This window comes from Pteronotus mesoamericanus, unplaced genomic scaffold (assembly GCF_021234165.1).
Source record: "Pteronotus mesoamericanus isolate MK-2021 breed Mesoamerican mustached bat unplaced genomic scaffold, CSHL_Meso_final contig_438, whole genome shotgun sequence".
Lineage (NCBI taxonomy): Eukaryota > Metazoa > Chordata > Mammalia > Chiroptera > Mormoopidae > Pteronotus > Pteronotus mesoamericanus.
In genome coordinates, this window is record NW_026555165.1 from 1,412,180 (window position 1) to 1,434,807 (window position 22,628).

General features: G+C 55.8%; 1 protein-coding gene across 1 annotated transcript; it reads right to left on the minus strand.

Moving 5' to 3' along the window:
- Nucleotides 1-973: 973 nt before the first annotated feature.
- On the minus strand, nucleotides 974-15,668 carry IDH2 (isocitrate dehydrogenase (NADP(+)) 2). The gene is made up of 11 exons (XM_054577591.1): nucleotides 15,443-15,668; nucleotides 7,104-7,195; nucleotides 6,057-6,222; nucleotides 4,667-4,827; nucleotides 4,439-4,582; nucleotides 3,831-3,967; nucleotides 3,522-3,673; nucleotides 2,061-2,173; nucleotides 1,830-1,927; nucleotides 1,643-1,735; nucleotides 974-1,332 (listed from the first exon to the last, which is right to left on the minus strand). The coding sequence occupies exons 1-11, from the start codon at nucleotides 15,555-15,557 to the stop codon at nucleotides 1,245-1,247; spliced, it is 1,359 nt and encodes a 452-aa protein (XP_054433566.1). The 5' UTR covers nucleotides 15,558-15,668; the 3' UTR covers nucleotides 974-1,244.
- Nucleotides 15,669-22,628: the final 6,960 nt, after the last annotated feature.

The window sequence follows — 22,628 nt, forward strand, 5'->3', positions numbered from 1 at the left end:
CAACAGGGCACAAGGACAGAGGCCAGCTCCCCCTGCCACACTGGGCTTTGGAGGCTGTGCATTCTGGGGCGCTGCCAGCCCTTTGCTACGAATGGGCAAGAAGAGGCTGGAAATTTTGAGCGTCCCCCCGCCCCCAGGAGCCGGGCCCCCAGGAGCCGGGCCCCCAGGAGCCGGCACGGCGCCAGCACCGGCATGCCAGCGTTTCTTCCCACAGCTCCGAAGCTCGGGGCGATGGCCGGGGCCCAGTGCGGTGGGCCGCCAGAGCCCACCTCAGACCTACCGAGGTTCCCGGCCGCAGGGTCTCGGGAGCTGGGAGAGCATCCCTCCCCTCAAATGTCGGAAATGGACTTCGGGATGCCAGGTGTTTATGTTAGCAAGGAAATAGGATACGACTCTTCCCCAGGACGTTTTAACAGCAAAATTATAATAGGATAGCCCTGTAAACTGGATCTATTTAACTTTCCAGCAACTTTATAACCTGTCTTTTTTAAGTGTTGCTAAAAGAACGGAAAAGATGAACCGGAGTCTGGGACCCACCATCCTGAGCTGTGGGGGGGGGGCCATGTGTGTACTCCCAGCCCCCGGCCGCAGGCAGCTGGTGGGTAGGGCCTATTTTTTGTACCAAGAAAAGGGCAAAGACATCTGGAGGTGTTTAGGTGGTTAAAACCAACACAGAAAGAAATGAAAATATAACGACTCAGTAACCCCAAAATGATACAGGAACGGTGCTAGGACATTCCAGGGAACCCCACAGGCCTGGAACCCCCATGTCCCAGCGGCTACTCAGGGGGCTCCTGTAGAAAGCTACCCAGTGCCCCCCGCAATGTTGGCCCCCGACGGGATGGAGCCTGGGACAGAGACCTGTTGGGGCCCGAGGTGCTCCAGCCTGTCCCTGGAGGAGACCCCAGGCCTCTGATGGCCCCGCCTCCAGCCCCAGCTGCCTCCTTCCCCTGAGGACAAACACAGCAGACGGTTTTGTGAAGAGAGTTTAGTAGCTAAATATGGCACCATGTGTTCCAAGGGCAATATAAATTACAGTATGCAAAGCATACTGACTGGCTGAGGTAAAACACTCTGTTCCTGCCTCACGTCACTGTGAGGGGAAACGCAGGTACTTTTAAAAACATTTCGTTTATAAAAAGTGTCCCCTAGAAAGGCCTCCGGAGAGGGCTGTGAGGCTCACCCTCCGGCGCGTGTCCCAGGACTGGTGTCCACTACGGGGCTGGGCCGCGCTGCCCGCCCCGCTACTTCTGGCCCAGGGCTTTGTCCAGGTTGCTCTTGATGGTGTCCAGGAAGTCCGAGGTGTTCAGGAAGTGCTCGTTCAGCTTCACGCTGCGGGGAGAACACCGTGCGCATCAGGGGCAGAGCCCCCGCTCTCGGCCCCTGTCGGGGGGCACGGCCCGGCTGCCGGTCAAAGGCTACCTGCAGCCCCCCGCCAAAGGGCCACAGCAAAGTCCGTGGTCTCCCTGTCCTCTTTCAGGTGGACCGGCCCTGGGTACCAGCTGTCCCGGGAGGAGCTGGGGGAGGGACACGGGAAGGGGCGGGGACCTGTCCTGCCCCAGGTTCCTGGCAGCAAAGCTGACTCTGGAGGGGGTCCCGCCTGCCCGGAAGCCCCGCCCCGCCCTCTACCCAAGCCACGCACTTGCTGAGACCATGGATGCAGCCCGCCAGGTCCTTGGTCATGGCTCCGCTCTCCACTGTCTGAACGCACACCTTCTCCAGGGTCTGGGAAAACCTGCAAGACGCAGAGCGAGCGAGAGCAGGTCAGGCCCCGCCCAGCCCCGCCTCCCGCCGGCCCTGGGCCGCTCAGGCCCCGCCCCTGCGCTCACCGGATGAGGTCCTGGTTGCCGTCCAGCTTCCCCCGGTGCTCCAGGCCTCGTGTCCAGGCAAAGATGCTGGCGATGGGGTTGGTGCTGGTAGGCCGGCCCTGCGGGGAGGGGTCGCAGGGGAATTAAGAGCCATCAAGGCAACAGCGGGGCAACCTGGACGCAGCTGCCCGCCCCTCAGAGCCGGCGGGGTCTGGGCCCCTGCGGGAGAGTGCGGAGGCTCCGCACACTTACCTTCTGATGCTCCCGATAGTGGCGGGTGACGGTCCCGTGAGCAGCCTCAGCCTCGATGGTCTTTCCGTCCGGGCAGACGAGCACAGACGTCATCAGGCCCAGGGAGCCAAAGCCTGACGGCGGGAAGACCCTCCTGTAAGTGTGGGTGCCTCTCTCTCCTTCGGACCACCTGGGCGGCCTGCCTGCAGTCACTCAACTCATGTCTCCACCCGCCCCCAGCTGTAAGTGGGAAGAACACGCTTCTGGTTTGTCTTTGCTGGTGGGGTTCTCCAGGACCCCGCATGGGGCAGGCAACATGCAGAGGTGGCTGTTACCGGCCTGTCAGCGCACATCTGTGGCCCCACCTCCAGGTGGCCCAGAGCCCCTGGTCCCCAGGGCCCAAGGCCTCAGAGCATTCTGCCACCCAGCCTGGCTTGTGGCCGGGGGACACATTCAAGCAGAAATAAAGCCTGTGGCCGCCAATGCCACAGCGACCACTTCATCGGCTGCTCTTTCCGGCTGCTTGAAAGCTTTGTGACACCTTTCCAGTGTTTCCCACGGGAACCTTTCCTGTTGCCCAGGGCTCCTGGACTTGCAAAGCACCCCGACACCAAAGTGAGAATCGGAAAGTCCCAAGAAAGTAAAAGTGGGCGACTCCGATAGGAAAACTCTTTGGCTTAGAAGTTCGGCTGGTGCCTGGACCTTCTCGCTCCTCCATTCCCTACATATTCAGAGGTAATTCCCATGTCCTCTCCCATCTGCTAGGGTTTGTCACCCTTCCAGCTAAAGTGGGAATGGTCCAGGTGACAGGATCACCAGTGAACTTTTCAAAATAAAGCTTCGGGGGTCTCTGCCTTTTCGCTGCCACCCGGCCTGGGCTTCTCTCTTCTCCTCAGGAGCTGGACCTCACCCGTCCCGCACGCCCTTGTTTCTCTTCCACGCCCCGGGCTCCATGCTGCCTCCTCCCACCTGCGCCGGTCCTCCCAACACGGGCTCTTTCTCACGGTTCCTCTCTAAGGCCTCGCCCAGGCTTTCTGCTGGAATCTGCTCAACCTTTCAGGACGCTCGAGGGCCTGTGGGTTTTCCATCTTCCCTGGCCTCCTCCTCCTCCCTACAAGAGGGTTACTTTGCAACACGAATGCTCTGTAATTTAAAGAGCTCCCTGGGGTGCTCAATCCCAGGTTTGGTTTCACTGGAGCCAAACCTAGTCACCTGGGCCTCCCTGGACAGGAACCTCAGCGCCAACTTGAATTCCTGTGCCCTCCTCCTTTCCCTCGGGGCGGCGGCCGCCCTGCAGGAGTCCAAGCCTAACGAGTGGGCTGCTGGGGAGCTCCTGCTCCGTGCTGTCCACGGGGGACCTCGCAGTGAGCCGGCAAGCCCGAGTCCTGCCGCTCCCCTAGAGAAGCTGTCTGCCACAAGGGTGGGAAAATGACCCCAGCCAGAAAGGTCACCCCCACAAGGAGCAGGGGGCCCCCGGCGTACCCTGAGCCAGGATGTCCGACTGCACGTCTCCATCGTAGTTCTTGCAGGCCCACACAAAGCCGCCTGAGGACTTGAGGACCTGCGCCACCATGTCGTCGATGAGCCGGTGTTCGTACCAGATCTTATTCTTGTCGAAGTCCGTCTTATAGTGCCTGGGAGCAAAGGGGGCCTGTTGCGGCAGGAGGGCAGGAGGCGGAGGTTGGGGACCCCTCCCTGAGCCAAATGCATGGGGACAGTGACCTCCCCAGGTAGGATGAGGGCCGGGGCAAGGGTGGCGTCCGGGAAAGCAGTGAAGGGAGGAGCGGTTACTTGTCAAAGATGTCCTGGAAGATGTCCTTGAAGCGCCCATCATAGGCTTTCAGAATGGTGTTCTTGGTGCTCATGTACAGCGGCCACTTCTTCTGGATGGCATACTGGAAGCAGCTGTGCGCAAAACCCGAGATGGACTGCAGGGGGAGAGAGAGGTCCCTGGCATGGTCCCCTGGGGCCAGGCTCCAGCCAGGAACGGCACCCTCCTCTGCACACGGCCCTGTCTGGCGATCGGGGCTGACCCAGCCACCTGAAGTGACACCCTGTCTGTTGCTTCTGCTGGCCCAGCTCCCCCAACCACCCCGCCAACTTCTGGGAAGGAACAGCCCCCTCCCACCGCCCCCAGCTTTGCTTTGGACAGCTCGCTCCCTCTCGGCAATTCTTGGACCCTACGGCCGGGATGGGAATGGGACCTGTCTCTAGAGTTGACTGTGTGTCAGGCTTGTCCAATCAGAGCTTTCCTCTCTCTCGGGGCCTCTCTGATTGACTCAGAGGCGGTCATGTGAGTCAGGCTGGCACTTCTGTGGGAACCAGCCACGTTGGCAGGGGTAAGCCTGGGGCGGGGAGGCCGGGCACGGGGGGGCTCCCAGGCTCCGTGACCGCCTCACCTCGTCGGTGTTGTACATGCCCATGCCCACGCCGCCGGCGGGGAAGTTGTACACCTCCCACTCCTTGGGGCTGCTGCCATCCTTCGGAGTGAACACCATCTTGAAGGTGCCTGCCCTGTCGGCCACAAAGTCCGTGGCCTTGTACTGCAGAGACAAGAGGGGGGCTCAGGCCAGGGGCTCCAGGCGGGGGCCCCGCTCCTTCCGGGCCCCGCTCCCGCCGCGGCCCACCTGGTCGCCATGGGCGTGCCTCCCAATGGTGATGGGCTTGGTCCAGCCAGGGACAAGGCGGGGGATGTTTTTGCAGATAATGGGCTCCCGGAAGACAGTCCCACCGAGGATGTTCCGGATGGTTCCATTGGGACTCTTCCACATCTTCTTCAGCTTGAACTCTAGAAGGGCAGAGGTGAAGTGGCCCCGTGGCAGCCCCTGCTGTCCAACCAGACTTTGAACCGCAAGCAAGAACGCAGCCGGATGAAGGTCGCAACACCCATCTTGGGGCCACAGCGGAGTGGAGGGCGTGAATGTGTGGGTTCCAGGGTCAGACTCCCTGGCTTCGGGGTCCAGCTCTACCACCTGCCTGTGAGTCTTGTGCAGGTGGTTTAGCCTGAGCCACAGGTGGTCAAATGCCTAGCCCTCTGCACCGTTGTGAGCATTAAAGGAGCCCATACATCGAGTGCCTAGGCCAGGGCCTGGCCCGTGCGGTGCCTATTCCTGCTCCCGCATCACGCGGGGGTGTCCGGCTCAGTCCGGTGAGCCCTGACAACACACTGCCTCACTCGAGACGCTCTGGGTCCAGCCCAGGATGGCCACTAATGGCCAAGTCCAGCTCAAGTGACTAAGGCTGTAACCCTCAACTTCCTTGTCCAGAAAATGACGATATATAAATCCCAGCATTTAGGATAAAAGAAAAAAAAAAGAAGAAACCTTCAAGAAGCTGATTCTAATACCCTAAGGTCAGTACAACCCAAAAGACAAGGAGGAGGCTGGGGGTCTGCCCTGAATGCTTCCGCCCGGGTCCCTCAGGCTGCTGGAAGTAGGGAGACAGCTCCACAAACTTTCCATAACAGGTCCCTCTATCCATGACACAGAGCCACGTCATGGAAGCCTCAAGAGCAGCGCGCACGTCTGGGGACCAGCAGCCAGTCCAAGTCCAGTGGGGGTACCTCTCTGAGACCCCACCAGGCCGCAGAAGCAGACCTGCAATGTCAAGACCACCGCAGGATACCAGTGATATTCCCCGGACCCCCTACCCCAACCCCTGCAGCTCTGAAGGATACAGGCCTGACATACAGGCCTCTTCTGGACAGAGTGGCCCCAGGTCTCTCTGTCAACCTGCCTGGAACACATTCCAGGGGCCAGAGGGGCTGGCTGCCCCAAGAGGCCGTTCTCAGAGTCAGCATCAGCTTCCTCTTCCTGTTCCCTGTTCCCAGTGGCACTGCCACTAGCCAGAGCCACCCAGAGCGCAGCAGAAGCACCGCTGGCCTGGGGCCCGGGGGGTGGATTCTGGCCTCAGCTCCATCACGCCCTGACCAGCCCAGCCCCTGCCTGCCCTCCGCCCAGGCCCACCCACAGGGAGGCAGCAGTCCCGTCCCTGCCCCCGCTGTCCCGGCGCCCACACCTTCCACACGGGCCTCATCAGGGGTGATGGTGGCACACTTGACAGCCACACTGTACTTCTGGGTGGCCAACGCGGAGTCGATGGTGACCTGGTCGTCGGTCTTGTCACGGTTCGGGAGCCCCAGGTCGAAATACTTGAGTTGGACGTCCACGTGGGGCAGGATGAGCTAGAGGCAGACGGCCAAGGCGAGGCGTCAGCCCGGGGGACTGTGACTCAGGGGCATGCGCCAGCTATGGCAGGGACACGGAGTTAGGGCGGGAAGGCCAGTGGCGGGGAGGGGCAGCGCAGCTCAGGGCTCGAGTCAGCCGTTGCTCAGTGGGGCCCGGCTACCCCTGGAGAGCGACCGGCAGCCCAGACGCAGCCCCTCAAAGGGAGCTCATCCCCAAGCTTGGACCGTGTGACCCCCACTGGGCCCACCCGCTCAGCCAAGCCCCAACCTCAGGTGCGTCTGTCCGCCCTGGGCAGCGCGCTCCCTTGTCTTCCCCATTCAGAAGTGGCGATTCTCTACCTTCTCCCTGGGGACACCCACACATTGTGGGGTCTCCACTCTCCCAGGGAGACCCCGGGGACTTGCAGAAGCCTAGAGGCCACCCTGGGGTCATGTGCTGTGGCGCCTCAGACATGTCACTGTCCTAGAGCACACACCACAGCCGCCACTCACGATGGCATCCCCGAAACACGGAGAGACGTTTCACTCCGTGCACAGCCGCGCTGACCGGCAGCCCTGTGCTGCTTTCACTCCCTCTAGGAAGCACAGCGGAGCAGAGGGGTCGAGGTGGGGGGGACACAGGCCCAGCCGTGAATCTGCACACGGTTTTAACACACACAGGCTTTGGCACCAGCACGAGACACAGACCACTGAGGACGGGCCACAGCCGGACGTCGCGAGAACCAAGAGAGGTCAGAGCGCAGCAGAAGGGTGGGCGGAAGGAGAGAAACAGGACCAGGGCTGCCCACCAGGGGACAGGTGAGTCAGGGAGATGGGCTGGGGCAGAAGCCATGCCTGGCCAGCCGCGCAGAAAGCCGCCCACTTCAGGAGGGAGCTACCTTCTCCTTGATGAACTGCCAGATGATACGAGTCATCTCGTCGCCATCCATCTCCACCACCGGCTTGGCCACCTTGATCCTCTTGTCGGCATCTAGAAGGGGCACGGAGAGCACGTGACGCCCCTGGGGAGGCGGGAAGGGGGCCCCTCTCCTCCCCACCAGGCCCGCCCATCCAGGAAGGAGCAGCGGTCAGCCAGGACCCAGCTGCCTGGGGTTAGCGCCCTCCCCGTCGGGCAGCTCTGGGCCGCCGGGGCCCTGGATCCCGCACTGAGTACGGCCAGCTGGGACCAGTCAGGTCCCCTCCCCTGGGACCTGAAGGCGGAGCAGAAAACACAGAGAACCGGGGCCCGCGGGGGCGGCCTCGGCCGGCAGCAAGTCGGCCGAGGCTGCCCGGAAGCTGCTGCCACCTGGTTCCCCAGGGCAACTCAGGTGCCCTCTGGTCCAGCCCCTGCGGCTCTCCGAGCTTCCTTGTGTCCTTCCAACGACCTCTGCAATAACCCCTCTCAAAGCGGCCAGTCGCACACTTGGTCTGTTGCTCGCCACCTGAGAACCTGGCCAACTTAAGTGCGAGGGACAGCATTCGCGCCTCCGCTGTGCCTGACAGGGCCCCCCGCCCTTCGCATCATGCCGGTCAGTCCTCCAACCACTCCCCAAGGAGTATTACTACCTCCCTTCAAATGCGGGAGGCTGAGGTTCCCTGCTTCTTGCCCGAGGTTACGGTTTGAAAACAGGATTCGCACCTTGCACAACATAGGAAACGGGCTGAGAGCACCTGGGAATGGAGCTCAGATCTCCTGGTCCGAGTGACTCAGGTGGGCCAGTCTGGCCAGAGACACATCCCAGGGCTGGTCGCCAGGCGGACCCAGGTCCTGGGGGAGGGTGGAGGGGAAACCGGAGTTGGGGGTGGCTCTTCAAGGAAATTCCGACTCGTGAGAAAAGCCAACACGCTGGGGAGTGAAGTCCAAGGAAACTCAGGAAACGGCCCACCTGATTAATCAGTGCGGCTGCCTCAGAGGAGGCTTGCTCACCCCCGAAGAGGGGCACCCAAGCACCGGAACATTCCTCTGCCCACGGCCTGGGGCAGCACGCTGAGATCTGACTTGAGGAGCCTCATTCACTGCTGACACCCAGGGGCAAGGGGACTCTCAGACCTGTGCCTGTCCCCACGGGAGCACCCCTCAGCCCTTCCGTAGGGCTGTGTGCTCTTCCGTTACCCACAATCCTCACAGACTCAGTGCAGGGTCCCCCGCTCCCACCAGAGAAGACAGAAGAGGATGTTCACTTGAAAACCGACACCGGGAGAAGTGACATCTGCTTGGCTGACAACATGGGACGGAAGCCTATGCAAAGCAGGCCTGGAAGCTACAGCGGCATGGCCACCGAGGCTCCGCTCAGACGGGCGGAACCAAAACCCACCAGGCTCCACCTCGGCACCCAGAACACAAACCACAGCAGCCGTGACTCTTGGGGACACCCTGACCTGCTAAGAAAAAGGTTAATATGTGCAGCAAGATGACCCACTTCCCAAAGATTTGCAAACAGGTTGTTGGTGTTTGGTTTGGTTTGTTTTTAATGTGAAAAGAATCTTGGAGATTATTCAGGAAGACAAATGAGACCAAGGAGCATGGCTTTTGGCAGACAGAACACAGATCCCTCACTCAAGTGCAGCCTCGGATGCCCTTGCAGGTCAGATACACAGAAGCAGAAAGTGCCCTAGCCAGCCAGGTAGCTCAGTTGGTTAGAGCATCAACCCAATATACCAAGGCTATGGGTTCGATCCCTGGTCAGGGCACATATAAGAAGCAACCAATGAGTGCATCAATAAGTGGAACAACAAATCAATATTTCTCTCTCTCTGTCTCTTTCTAAAATTAATAAATAAAAATTTTTAAAAAGAAGCAGAAAGCAAAACAGACAGGAAATACTTCACTCCCTAGAAAACAGGGACTTGGGACCCAAGCTACAAAACTCCCTCAACTTTTCTGGCCCACAGCTTCCATGGAAGGGTTTTGGGACCGGCCGGAAGTCCACGGGGCTGCAGCAGGGCTAGCTTAACTTTTAGAGCCTCTCCTATGAGGTTATTTGATGATACATTTTTTAAAGAATATATTAAACACCCTGGCTGGTGTGGCTCCGTGTATTGAGCACTGGCCTGTGAACCAAAGGGTCGTCAGTTCGATTCCCAGGCAGGGCACAGGCCTGGGTTGCGGGCCAGGTCCCCAGTACGGGACACACGAAGGGCAACCACACATTGGTGTTTCTCTCCCTCTCTTCCTCCATCCCTTCCCCTTTCTGTGAAAATAAATAAAATAAAATAAAAAGAATATATTAAACCCTAACCAGGATCCCTAAGCAGAGATTTGTTTAGGGGCCAGTCGTAAAGGTTTCACACTGGACCTCCATTCACGTTTTGGACTGCAGGGTGGCAGCCCCTGGCCTATGGAGGGAGTTTAAGGTCAAGGTCACAGCAGGCAACCTTCCCCCTGAGCACCTAGGAGTCAAACCCCCAGAAGCCATAGGGCCCACTCATTTACAACCAGATGCTAAGCGCCTCTTCCTGAGACACCTAACACACGGCGGGGCTGCCCCCAGCAGTGCGTATGAAAGGAAGACCCACAGGAAATGAAGAGAGAGCCTGCAGGGCCTTTATCAAGGTCAGCAGGGCAGCCCTGGCTGGTGGGGCGCCTGCGGGGGGCGTCCTCCTGCAAACCGAGGGGTTGTTGGTTCAACTCCCTGTCAGGGCACAGGCCTGGGTAGCAGGCCAGGTCTCCAGCTGACAGGTGTTTCTCTGCCTGTCTTTCCCCCTCCTGTTCCCTCTCTCTAAAAATAAGTAAACAAATCTTTAAAAAAAAAGAAGAAAAAAAAAAAGGTCGGCAGCGCAGCCTCCCTGGACACAAGCTGCTCAGAGGAGCTGGGTTCAGCGATGGGAACCAAAGCAGCAAAGACTCGTTTTGACCCCAATGGCATTTTTCTTAAATATTAAATGGTGGCCACAGTTTAAAAAGCAGGAGATTGTAACAACAACAACAACAAATAACAACAACCCGATTAATACATGGATGGACTTGGATAGATATTTCTCCAAAGTGGCAACGAAAAGACCAACAAGCTCAGGAAAAGATGCTCAACATCACTGATCATTAGGGACGTTTAAAACGACAAGGAGCTACCACCTGACATTCACGAGAACGGCTACTATCAAAAAATGAAACAGAAGAAGCCACACGTGGGGGTAGGGGTGCGGAGAAACTGGAACTTGTGCCCTGCAGACGGGGGTGTGAATGGGCGCAGCTGCTACAGAAAACTGTGTGGAGGTTCGTACTGTTGTATCTAGAACTGCCATGTATGATCCACAAATTAAAACTGGAATCACTGTAGGACCCACAAATCCCACTTCTGGATATACTGAAATGGAAAGCAGGGTCATGTACCCCCACGTTCATAGCAGCATTATGTGCTGTAACCAAGAGTGGGGAGCGACCCCTACCCACCAACGGGAGAATGAATAAACCCAATGTGGCGTGAACCTTCCAGGGGAGAACGGGACTTTGGAAGCTAATCCAGGAAAGTTAAGAAAAACTTTCCTCCTGAAACAATGTTCGTGATTCTAAGTGTTTAAAGACTAGGCTCCCACCTCTTGACCATGGATGTACCTACTGTGAAACTAAACAAAGTGTCTCCATGTTCAAGTGATGTTGGAAGGACCTCAGTGTGGTGCACTTGCAGACACAGTATATACAATGTGGTATACTTACAGAAACAAGACTGCCACGGTTCCCAAACCCTCTTTCAACCCCACTGCCGTGACCATCTTTGGGACGTAACTCCTATGATAAATTAGAAGCAGTATTAACTAGGTAAAGATTTAATAACGATATCCCCTAAGCTTTTCACAATTCCTTTGTCTTCCTCAGAAGGTCGATACATTTTAACTTGACTATTTTCAAGGCAGAATGTACATATAAAGGACTATTATTCAACCTGGAAAGGAGGGAAATCTTGTCGCACGCCACAGCATGGATGAACCTTAAGGACATGACGCTAGGAGGAACGACCCACTCACAAAACGACAGACACTGCCTGACTCTACCTATATGAGGTACCTAGAGGGGCCAGTCAGTCATAGAAACAGAAGAAGCCACACTTGTGGGGGTAGAATAAAGTAGAATTGCGGTTGCCCAGGGCTGGAGGGAGCGGGAATTGGGGAGGGGGGGGTATTGTTTATTGGGTATAGAGTTTCAGTTTTGCAAGAAGCAGGAAAAGCTTTTTTTGAAAAAGCTCTGGATAGTGGTTACACAATACTGTAAAAATACTTCACAGTTCTGAACTGCAGACCGAAAGGCGGGTAGGAGGGAGACATTTGTTAGGCATTTGTACAATAAAAAAATAAAACATTAACGTTAAATTTTAAAAAATTAAACCAGTCAGAAAAACAAACCAACAAAACACCCGGGAGGTTTTACATCCAGCCTCCCTGGTGAAGGGATTGAGAGGTACAGACTGGTAGCTGCGCAACAGCCACAGGGATGTAAAGCGCCGCACAGGAAGTACGGTCAGTAATAGGTGATTCCTGCGGACGATGCCAGGTGGGGGCGGAAACATCAGGGGGAAGACTTTGTAAGGTATGACTGTCTAGCCGCTACGCTGTACACCTGAAACTCATAGAAAATAATATTGAATGTAAACTGTAATTGAAAAAAAAACTTACATTTAAAAAAAATCAAATAAGAATAGGGGAAAAAAATCCAGCCCCTTTTGAAGAATGAGTTGCTTCCACATGGTGAGCCGGTGCTGGCTCATGGCACAGATGGGCTGGGCCAAGGTGGCCTGTCTCCCCGCGCCAGGCCTGCCACGTGCCCCCCTGAGCACCCCAAGGCATCGATCGGCGTTGGAGACCTTGTCTGTTGTTCAGCCAACGTGGTAGAGACACTCCCATCATCGGCCCCTCGGGGAGACAAGTGGTAACAAGAAACCTGAAATCCAAGGAACAACGCGGAGCCTCCCTGAAACCTCCAGGGGACACCACAAAATCATCAGAGGAGACGTTGCCCAGACACTGTCCCCGGGGCCAGAGCGTGGGATGGCATTACAGCAGTCACAGGAGGCCCGTTAGGCTGACTGTCCTCTCCATTTGGAGCTCGTAGCACCCGACACTACGTCAGGATTTCAAAGCCTGTCCCCAGTTTCGGGATCTGCCTGCTGCTCTGAACTCAAGGCTCAAGGTCCCCTGAAAGATGGCCGCACCCAAGGTAAACTGCCTCTACCACATTCTTGCGCACAGCCCAGGAACACGCGGAGCCCCACTTCCAGAAGACAGTTTGGTGTTTTCCTCTCCTTTTCTCACACCCACATCCAAACCACCAAAAACAAACAAACAAACAAACAAAAAAATCCTGCTAACTCTTTCTTCAAAGTATCCAACCCAGAATCCAACAGCTTCTCGCCACCCCCTGGGCCACCCCCCGGGCCCCAGCCATCATCCCTTACCAGTCCTCCCCGGAGCCAGAGTGTTAAAACAGAAATCAGGTCCTGACCCTGCAAAGCCTCTTGTTTCACTCTGCATAAAGGCCAAGGTCCTCCAAAGTGGCCTGCCAGTGCCCCCTGGCCCCCACAGGCTGGCCCATCTGTCACTCACCATTGCGACTGCGCGCTCTGAGCCAGCCTCACGCACGCTGGCCCTCCTCTCTGCTTCTCCCACAGGCAAGGGTGTTCTCCTCCACCTTGGCCTTGATCCTTGCAGTTCACTGTTCCCTCAATAACTACACGGCCTGCTTCTCCCACTCCCTCAGGGCTTCGCCCAGGACTGCCTTCTCCGGCTACCGACCCCAACTTCCGTGCACACCTTCCTTGCTTATTAGTTCTCCTGCCATCTTATGTACACACTGTGTACAGTCTGTCCCTGCATTAGAATTTAAGCTCCATTAAGGGCAGAAATCTTGGCCTCTTATTCCCAGCTCTGTCCCTAGCACCTAGCACAGTCCCTTGGCACAGTATTTGCTGAAAGCATGAATGAATGTCAAGTTACGGTCTATTCGGGTCACTGCCTGTTTGAGTGAAATGTGTGTGCGCCCCCCTGCCCCTGCTGCTGGGCTGCAGTGCCACCCAGAGACTCATGGCTTTGAGCCATCACACAAGCAAGAACAGACACAGTGGCAACTTTGCCTGCCAGACAATGGGCTCCCTGCTCTGGACAAGCTCACAATGTATAGTGTGTTAACATTTGCCACCTGCTGGCATTTTAAACCTAGGTTTACAAAAGTGTCCAGTCCAGGAATCAGAGAGCACCTCGTACCCTGAACGGAATCAGCACACAAGGCCTCAGCCCCACGGAGAGGATCTGGGGCCAGGCTCCAGGTTTTCCTCAAAGCGTACTGGGCCTAAACACAACCACCCAAACAGCTCTGATGGGGGAGTGGGGGGGTGCGCAGCTGCAGTCTTATCTGATGTGTTTGAAGCAAAGCTCCACAAGGAACACAAGATCTCTACTGCAAAACCTTCAACAATCATTAAATAGCGTGCCCCGGAATCTACGAGAGCAGGCAAGTCTCCAAGAGCTGAAGGGCAGCTGAGAAAATCAAGACGTAGTTCCCACGCCAGGAGTGGAGCAAAGGAAGGCTAGAGAGGTAGTTCTCCCATGGAGTGGTTAGTGGGAGCACCCCTCACATCCCCATTCACTTATCCGAACTACACGAGCCCTTGCTGGAGGCCTATGATTTTCAGAACTACAAAGAGACATGCGTGGGAATTACCAGGTAGCAAAGGTACAGGGTGTTTTAGCTCCAAAATACTCTTCCCCGGTCATCGGGGAGAATGGCAACTATTTGATCTCCGGCAGCGTTGCCAGGTACCCAGCTAGGAGAGGTCACAGTTGTATGGTCTCCTGTCCAACCCAAACATGAGGCATTCTTCCCATTAATAACCAAACTACTTGGGGAATTCTGCAAGGACCTGCAACTGAATGTTTTTGTTTCTGTTTCTTTTTACCTGCTCTTCCAAAATTCAGGCCCCTAAAGATGGGTGTGTGTGTGTGTGTGTGTGTGTGTGGAGTGGGGAGCGGGGAGGGTGTGTTTCTTTTCTTTTTTTTCCAAGTATCAATGTAGAATCAAAGGGAAAACTGGAGAACATAGCTAACAAGCACCATATTTTGCCGAGGTGGTGCCTGATGAGAAATTTGGTTTGGGGCTGGGGGGCAGGGGCACTTGGAACTTTGGGATTGCAAGGCTGACCCTTTAGAGATAAATCCTACACGATCAAAAACAGAAATGCCCCTTTTCTCCTTGTCAGAAGGGGGTGGGGCTGGGGCCCAAGCTCCAGTCAGCTGCTCCCACACTGGGTTAAAGATTACCTACCCTGGCAGTAAGGCCAGGCCGCCTGGGGCCCATCCCCCTTCCTCACTCTCCTGGCTCGTCCCAAGGGACTCCTGGCCAGGTCAGAGTAGGGGTTTCCTTGACAACAGGCATCAAACAGGGCCAAAGGACCTACATTGTTCTCGCCGTTTGCATCCGGCACGGGGAAGCAGGGTGCAAGCAATGCCCACATACCAGCAGGGGCAGCCTGCGCTTATTACGGAGGTTCAGGCTACGTCCTGCTTCTCAAGACCCGACTCATGTCTTCTCTGCTAAGGCAAGAACTAAGGGTACCACAGGAGCTGGGAACAACCATTCGGAAAGTCTGCGCATCGGTGAGCTAGGCACCGGCAAGGAGCAGCCCAGGGGCCGCCTGCCCGCGAGCACAGGCAGATCGAGCCGAGGACGGGCCTAGGATGGAGCCTCCAGTGTGGCGACAAGGAGAAGAGGGGGAGTCCAAACAAAAGGGTAAAATGAAAAGCACGCTCCTCCAGCTGTCGTGCAAAAGGCTCCAAAAATAGCTGACGAGGGCCTGGCAGCGAGGAGGGATTACAGCGCGCCTGGCTGAAAAGGAAGGGGAAGTGGATGCCTCCTCCCTTCTGCCTTTGTCTGAGCTGAGACGGCCCGCGAGGTGCTCCGGCCCTCAGTCGGTTGCTCGTCTCCCGCCAGGGTGGGCTGGATCCCCTCCTGGTCCCAGACACTCCCAGCGCCCCGTACAGTTACATCCGGGGGTACGAGGCAGCCCGGCGCTCCCCCCGCGCACGGCCGCAGGGCTGGCATCGCCCGGGCCACCAGTTGCCACCGTCCTTCAAGTCCCCACCACTGTGCCCGGCGCGGCCTGGAAACTTGGGGCAGGGGACTGCGGAGTGACGCCGTCTCCCAACTCCGCGGTCCCCGGCCCGCGGGCGTCCCGGTCGCGCTCTCCGTTCCCCACCCGGAGGCCGCCACGTCGCGGAGCCCGGCGCGCACCCGCCCGGACCCTCCGGCACTCACAGTGGCGCCGCGGCTGGTCCTGCAAGTTGGGGCCTGTCAGGGCAGCCGGCGCCCAGGCCGGCCCGGAGCCCGAGGCTCTGCCGAGCGAGCGCACGACCCGCAGGTAGCCAGCCATCCCGAGCAGGCGAGGGAAGCAAACAGGCAGGCGAGATCCCAGAGCCGGCCGCTGCTCCCGCTGCCTGGCGGCGGGCTGCCCAGACCTGGGCGCGGGGCGCGCGGGCACGGCCGGGGCGGGGCTGCCGGGGCCCCGCCTGATTGGGCCTCGCCGGGACTAGGCGGGGCCAGGCCTGGCCGGCACCGCCCCTGCGCGCAGCCGGCGCTCCACCAGCGCGGCGGGAAGCCCCGTTGGACCTGCGCCCGAGGCGGGTGAGACCCACCGGGAGGCGCGCGCCAGGGTCGGCGCTGGAGGACGAGGGAGGCTAAGTCCCTCTCTCCCGGGTGCCAACTGCCGCCACAGCTTAATCTCAAAAAGGCAAATCGGAGGAAACACCTGCGTCCTTCGCATTTGCAGGGCTGAAACCCTAAGGCGCGTGAACCAAGCGCGCGTTCTGCGTTCTTGGACTAAGACCGTGGGGACCTCCGGTCTCCTCAGGTTCGCGCTCAGCTCCTCCTGCCCCTTCACGGGCTGTGCAGACTGACTGGAAACCCCTCTGCGTCTCAACAGAAGGCCAAGCTGCCAGACCCCGAAGCCATTAAGCCAGAGGCCCTTTCCTCTCGTCTGAAGGGGAATTCTCACAGCAACAGGCCTCCCACCACCCCGGCCCGAAAGGCCGGGGCCCACGCTGTGCTCAAGGACAACCCCGCTGCTTCCAGATGGGTACTCAGCGCGCAGCCTGGGCTGAATAAACTCAGCGTTTACCCAGGTAAACACTTCCATTTTTTGCCTGTTTCCATAGAAAAGCCAATACTGATTGGTTCTGTCACAAGCAAACTAAGCGCCCCCTCCCACCCCTCTCTCCACCCATTTTCTTGAAATGAGACACCAACGGGGCTGGGGTTTTATGTAGAAAAATCTGACGCCAGTCCCCCACTTTCCCAGCCACAGCGCACTCCAAATACACGCGGCCTCTTTCAGCACCTTCACAGCCCACGCTGCCAGATGGAGCGGGCCCAGCCACACGACCTTGGGTGGCGGACCTCACAACTTCCTTCTCCCTGTCCCAGCTACTGCTCTGGCCCCTGGTCCCGCAGACGGAGTCCAAGGGGAGGCTGCTTTTGCCCGCCCCCCCAAAATCTGAAGCCTCAATCCAATGCCTGTCCTTGGGCCAGGATGTCCCAGAATGACCCATTATCCCTTTCACGCTGTTCCTAATCCTCTTGCTAAACACAAGCAGAGACCATGGAAGCTTCTGGTATGTGGTTCTCCCACCATCCTAGTGTTCTCGGCACCTGGGCCACAAGGTCCGCACGTGTAAACTGGGAGAATGCACCCCCTGAGGATCCTTCTGACCCAGACATTCAACATTCGGATTCAGCTATGTATGGGCGTACCACCAACTTTTTTTTCCTTATTGATTTCATTTTTTTAAATAAAGACTTTATTTATTTATTTTTAGAGAGAGGGGAAGGGAGGCAGAAAGAGAGGGAGGGAAACATCAGTGTGTGGTTTCCTCTCGCACGCCCCCTACTGGGGATCCGGCTGCATCCCAGGCCTGTGCTCTGGGAATTGAACCCGCGACTCTTTTGTTTCTCAGTCCGGCGCTCAGTCCACTGAGCCACACAAGTCAGGGCATTTTTCTTACTGATTTTAGAGAGAGGGGAAAGGAGGGAGAGAAACATCAATGCGAGAAACATGGATCAGTTGCCTCTGGTATGTGCCCCACCTGGAAACTAAACCCGCAACCCAAACAGAGGCCCTCAGCAGGAATCGAACCTACAACCTTTCTGTTCGCGGGACTCTGCCCAACCCACTGAGCCAAGGCCATACTACCAACTTGTGAAATGCTCATGAAGAAATTGCTGCCCATCCCTAGGGGCTAATCTCTTGCTCCACATGATCGACCAGTATGTCAGCAGCCTGGCCAGAGGCAGTACCGAAGCCTCAGTGTGTACCAGAGTGTGGCTTTGCCTTTGCCCTCAGAGGGATCAGGTGGGGGTGGGGGGTGAGGGGAACGTACAGGCACAGCAACAGCCCAGGGCAACAGAGGCAAAGTCTTGGTTCAACTGCCCCTCACTGCCTGCCGCCCAGGGCTCCAGCTCCAAGCCTGCCTTCCTCATGCACTGCCTGTTTGACGAGGCGGCTGGTGTCAGCTCCATTGGCTCAGAGAGGTCAGGGCCCTTGCTTCAGGTAACACAGCTGGGAAGCAGTAGATCTCTCATTCATACCCATATACCTGACTCATCGATCGTGGCTCTTTTACGGAGCAAGAAAAGGGAAGCCAGAGCCCTTCTGTAATGTACTTTTTGGAATTCCTGGGGTGGCCCTGCAAGCCACTTCAGAGACAGATGATGTTTAAAGCATAGGTGCTGAGATCCTCCAGTTTAGTCAGCAGGACCGGAACGTCCCTGCCTTCCACACTTGTAATCAAATCCCAGGTAGTCACTGAGCCCAGGTCATGTGCAAGTTCCCTGCGGAGGCACAAAAATGCCTATCGCTCAGGCCCTCCCCTTCAGGAACAAGATACAGGTCCACGGGATCGGCACAAAGCAGGCACGTGTCCCAGGAGGAGTTTAGGTGACACGTCAGGCATCTGGCAAAGAGAAAGTCGCCCCGGTAGAGGACGCCCTGGTGCGCTGAGGGGAGGAGCACCCATCAAGCTGGCTCTTCAAGGATATTTAAGGCCTGGGGCAGGCCGGCTGGGCGAGGGGGGACTTGCATTTCATCAAGGCAGATGCTCCGGGGCCTGCCTTTTGCGGGGTGTTTGTAGGCAGGGGTAACATCTGGCAACAGCAGTGCAGGCATGTTAGGGGAAGAAAGGAAGGCCAGGGTGCTTGAACCAGGGGCCGGCCTGCCAGCGTCCTAGGAGCACCCTCCCGAAGGGCAAGACTCCGGAGATGGAGCAGAGAGAGAATGGGCAGCAGCCCCTGGACCTGTAGCAGAGGAAGATCAGCGACTCAGACATGCCCCTGGGGCAGGAAGAATAGTGTTGCCATTATTAGAAATCAGAGCCTAGGGGGAAGGGAGCGCTGTCGGGAAGGTGCAGATAGCGAGCTATTTATGGTCATCTCTAAAGTGATTTCCCTGCCAGGCCTCCCTGCTCCCTCCCTCCGCCCCCGGCTGCCCTCCTCTCAGCTTGCAGCTCCTAGCAGTCAGATGTTTGCAGTGGCTCTCCTCTGCCTAATACAATAAAACCTGAAAAGCTTATTACTGTTTCTTGGCTTTCACCTCATTCACTGTCCTTCTCACCTACATTTCCTCTCCCCGAGAACCCGAACCTCCGCCATTGCCCAGAACCACCCCCGCCTCTGAGCCTGTGCACTGGCCCTTCCTTTCATCAGGTGGACTCTGTCCACTCCGCATGGCCAGACCCGACTCATCCTTGGTGGCCAAGACCAAGCCCCGCTTCTGCAGCCTGCACGGGGGTGGGCCTGGGGGGCATGGCATTCATTTACACCTGAGTCATCACACAACATAAACAACCCCCAGACACCCTCCTAATAAAAGAGGTAGGGGAAAGAAAACAAACAACAATAAAAAAAAAAAAAAAAAAAAAAACCCTACTCCAACAGTAACAGGCAGGGTCCAAATACAAATTTGAAAGATTTAAAACTAGTATTTAATTTCATGACATTTTCTCACAGGTTTCTCACAGGACCCTGTGCTTGACTGAATCCTAAAAGTTCCTAATACAGCCAGCCCTGGCTGGTGTGGCTCAGTGGATTTAGCATCTGCCTACACACCAAAACGTCCCTGGTTCGAATCCCAGCCAGGGTTCATGCCTGGGTTGCAGGCCAGGCCCCCAGTTGGGGGTGTGCAAGAGGCAACCAATCGATGTTTGTTTCCCTCTCTTCCTCCCTTCCCTCTCTCTAAAAATAAATAAATAAAACCTTTAAAAAAATTCCTAATAATACCAGAAAGTTGGAACGAGAGGAAAATAATTGAAAGGTAACATCATCTTCCCGGAGTTTAAAGGCTGCTCTGTGATGCCGGAGTCATTTGTTAGGATTGTCTCCTTGCCTGGGTGAGTCACTTCCCTTCCCTGAGCCTCAGTTTCTTCACCTGCAAATGGGCACAGTAACACCTCCTCCCAGAGATTATTAGGATGGAATAGATTCGTGCAGGTAAAATGCTTTTAGCGTGGCACCTGGCACACCCCACAAGAGATGCATGGTGGTGGGGGTGAAACCATCCATTCATGCATGGCCGCTCCGCGCCAGCTTACTGAGCTCCTACGACATGCAGGTGTGAGCCGGGGTGGGCAAGGGGCCCAGCTCCTTCCTGAGAGGACCGCTGTCCGGGAGATGGGTGTGTAACCAGGTCATTTCAAAATACAGTGGATGCCGTTGGAGAGAGTGTGCTGGTCTGTGCGATCTCTCTGGAGGGCAGTGGGGTAGCATCTATCCTATTATCAGATGCACACACCCTTGTATTAAGGCGACTCAGGCTGGGCGAGAATTCACAACAAGAAGAAAGTGTAGAGAATAAAAGGGAAGAGAGGGGCATGGTGTAGAAAAATACACCAGCCTTGAGGGGTGGGGGCTTTGAGCTTTTATTGGGTTATCATTCTATTAAAAAAGGGCGTGGGGTCTGTGCGCTATTGTGAGGCCCCTGGGCTGTTGGGGCGTATCACACGTATCACACGAGGCTGCAATTTGTTCCAAAGTCTTCTGCCCAGGGCTGTGGGGAGCTGTTAGTCCTGTTCTTGCTTTCAGTAATTTCCAGTCCTGGGGACAGAAGCTCAGAAGAGTAAAAGGCAGTCATGTTTAGCAAGGTTACAGGCCTGCCAGGCAAATGGTGCCGCAGTGGCAACTGGGGCTGGCCTAGCGCTTTCGCCTTGGTTCCAGCAGGTCTGCTCTGAGGGGCTGCCATCCTAGATATGCTCACCAGCTGTGCAGAGGAATAAATTCAAGGCATTCACGGCAACACAGTTTGTAAAGGAAAACATTAGGAATGACCCGAGGGGGTCCCTGTCGGTTGCATTAAGATTAAAGTAGATGCATTTTTGCTGGTATAGAAAAATGTTCTGAGGTATATTAAGTGAAAAGGGAAAGTTGCAGAGAAATATCCCATTTTACTATGCCTACACATATATATGAAAAATATGCATGAAAAATTGTATACATACGGGGGGGGGGCTAGGGTTATGGGAAACTCAATTTCTACTTTATGTAATTCTATGGGATTTGAATAGTACATAACAAGCATCTATTTTTGTAACCACAAAAATAACAATGAAGATATATAATTTTAAAAATTTTCAACAAACTACCATGGTAACTTATCCGCTATGCAGAGTGGCGCAGCACGATGCCTTTAAATTAAGGCTTTTCCTCTTGTGTGGTGGGGGAAGTGAAGGGTTAAAAGGGCTGTTGGAGAGGAAGAGGAAGTGAGGTCAAGGAAAGAGGGGTGAGGAGCCCCGAGGACTGAACCCAGCTGGAAGCAGCCACCCCCTGGTGCTCTGGAGGAGGCCTCCGGGCTGTTCCCAGGGGGGCACAGGAGGAAGAAAGGTCCAAACACCATGTATAATTAGGTGGAGACTGGGACAGGGTGGGGTGACCCCCGAGCAAAGGTTTTCCAAGTGTGGTCTGCGCCTCCTGGGTGGGGCAGGGGTATCCCCAGGTCAAATCTAAGAAGTCACCTGCTTTTCTCACAGTGTTAACATTTGCAAAAGCAACTCCCTATCTTTACAAAACAAAAAATCTATTAATGTGATATCCTGAATAGAGCAGTAAACATTAATAATTTTATTAAACCTTCACTCTTGGGTATACATCCTTCTCATATCTTACATAATAAAAGTGGGAAGTACAAGCAAAGCCATTGCAAGACAGTTTTCTCCTAGGAAAGCACTTAGGCTTTTTAAGGTTGTGAGCTGGTGCTTTTTTCTGGAAAGAATAATTTAACTAGAGAGAACAGCTGATAGAGAAACCATTGTTATTCAGACGGAAATATTGGATAGACTCTTTTCCCTCCTGGGGGAAAAAAAATGATGGACATGAGCCAGTCACTGCAAAGAAATAACTGATGGCATTTGCTGCCAATGGTAAAATTCAGGCTTTCAAAGGAAAACTAACATTAAAAAAACCTGTGTATACTCCCTGAGCGTCAGAGTGTCCCAGTTCTTAACAATGTCTCTAATGAGATTAGTGGTGTCACCAAACTTTTTGGGGGTTTTTTTTTTCCATGTTGTATAATGAAATGTGTCAACTTTTGGAAGAGCTTCGTAACTCAGTGAATCCAGTATTTTCCAAATGACCGATGCATGATGTTAAAAAGTTTGCACGGGTAACAGATCCGTTCAAGAATGGATTCGAGCCCTGGCCAGGTGGCTCAGTTGGTTAGAGCATCATCCCAATTCACCAAGGTTGTGGGTTTGATCCCTTTTTGGTATACAGTAGGCGTAGCCTGGGCTGGGCTGCACCCAAGTCTCAGCAACCAGGAAACTGAGGCCGGGGAGAGGCACCCTGAGGCCCAGGAATTAAAGGCCACCCGGGCCCATGCCCATGCAGGTCAGGTGCCCCTGGCGCTGGCGGTGCCCACCTTGCCCAAGTGCAGGCCATGGGGCCGGCCAGGTACAAGAACAAGTCTCAGGATGCCCTGAGGTGGCCCCGAGGCCCAGCGCTGGCTGCCCGGTCCACCTGCAGCAGCTACTCAGGCTTGGGGCCTTTCCTGGAAGCTGTCAAACCTGAGAATGGTCCAGAATTATAGAAGTTCCCAAAGCAGAAACTACTCCTGAAGGGACATCATAACCTTATGCAAAGAAAAACAGCCCAATTATGAAGAAAAGAGCAGGATGTTTCGCAAGGTGCATTTACACCTGCAGGTAAGACTCGTTACGCCTTGGGTGGCAATGGTGACTTGGATGTAAGAAATAAAGAGGGCTCGTGGGTCCGGATCTTCGTGGGGAAAGGAGGCAGGCTAACTTCCTGCAGGGATTTATTGCTGCTTCACTCTGGGTGCAAGAAGGAATGTGACAGCCACGTGACTGTTTGTGGGAGAACCAGTGTGGACCACATGCCACCAGCCGGCAGACCATTCCACGCTCAAGGACAGGGCATGGAGTTCCTGGTGCATTCAGCGTGGCTG

Excerpts from the sequence above, each read along its gene's own strand:
- IDH2 (XM_054577591.1), bottom strand. The coding sequence starts at position 15,557 with ATGGCTGGCTACCTGCGGGTCGTGCGCTCGCTCGGCAGAGCCTCGGGC. Across the intron at positions 6,223-7,103 it reads GGCAGTTCATCAAGGAGAAG|CTCATCCTGCCCCACGTGGA; the intron begins GTAGCTCCCTCC and ends GTCTGCCTCTAG. Across the intron at positions 4,583-4,666 it reads GGCACGCCCATGGCGACCAG|TACAAGGCCACGGACTTTGT; the intron begins GTGGGCCGCGGC and ends TTGTCTCTGCAG.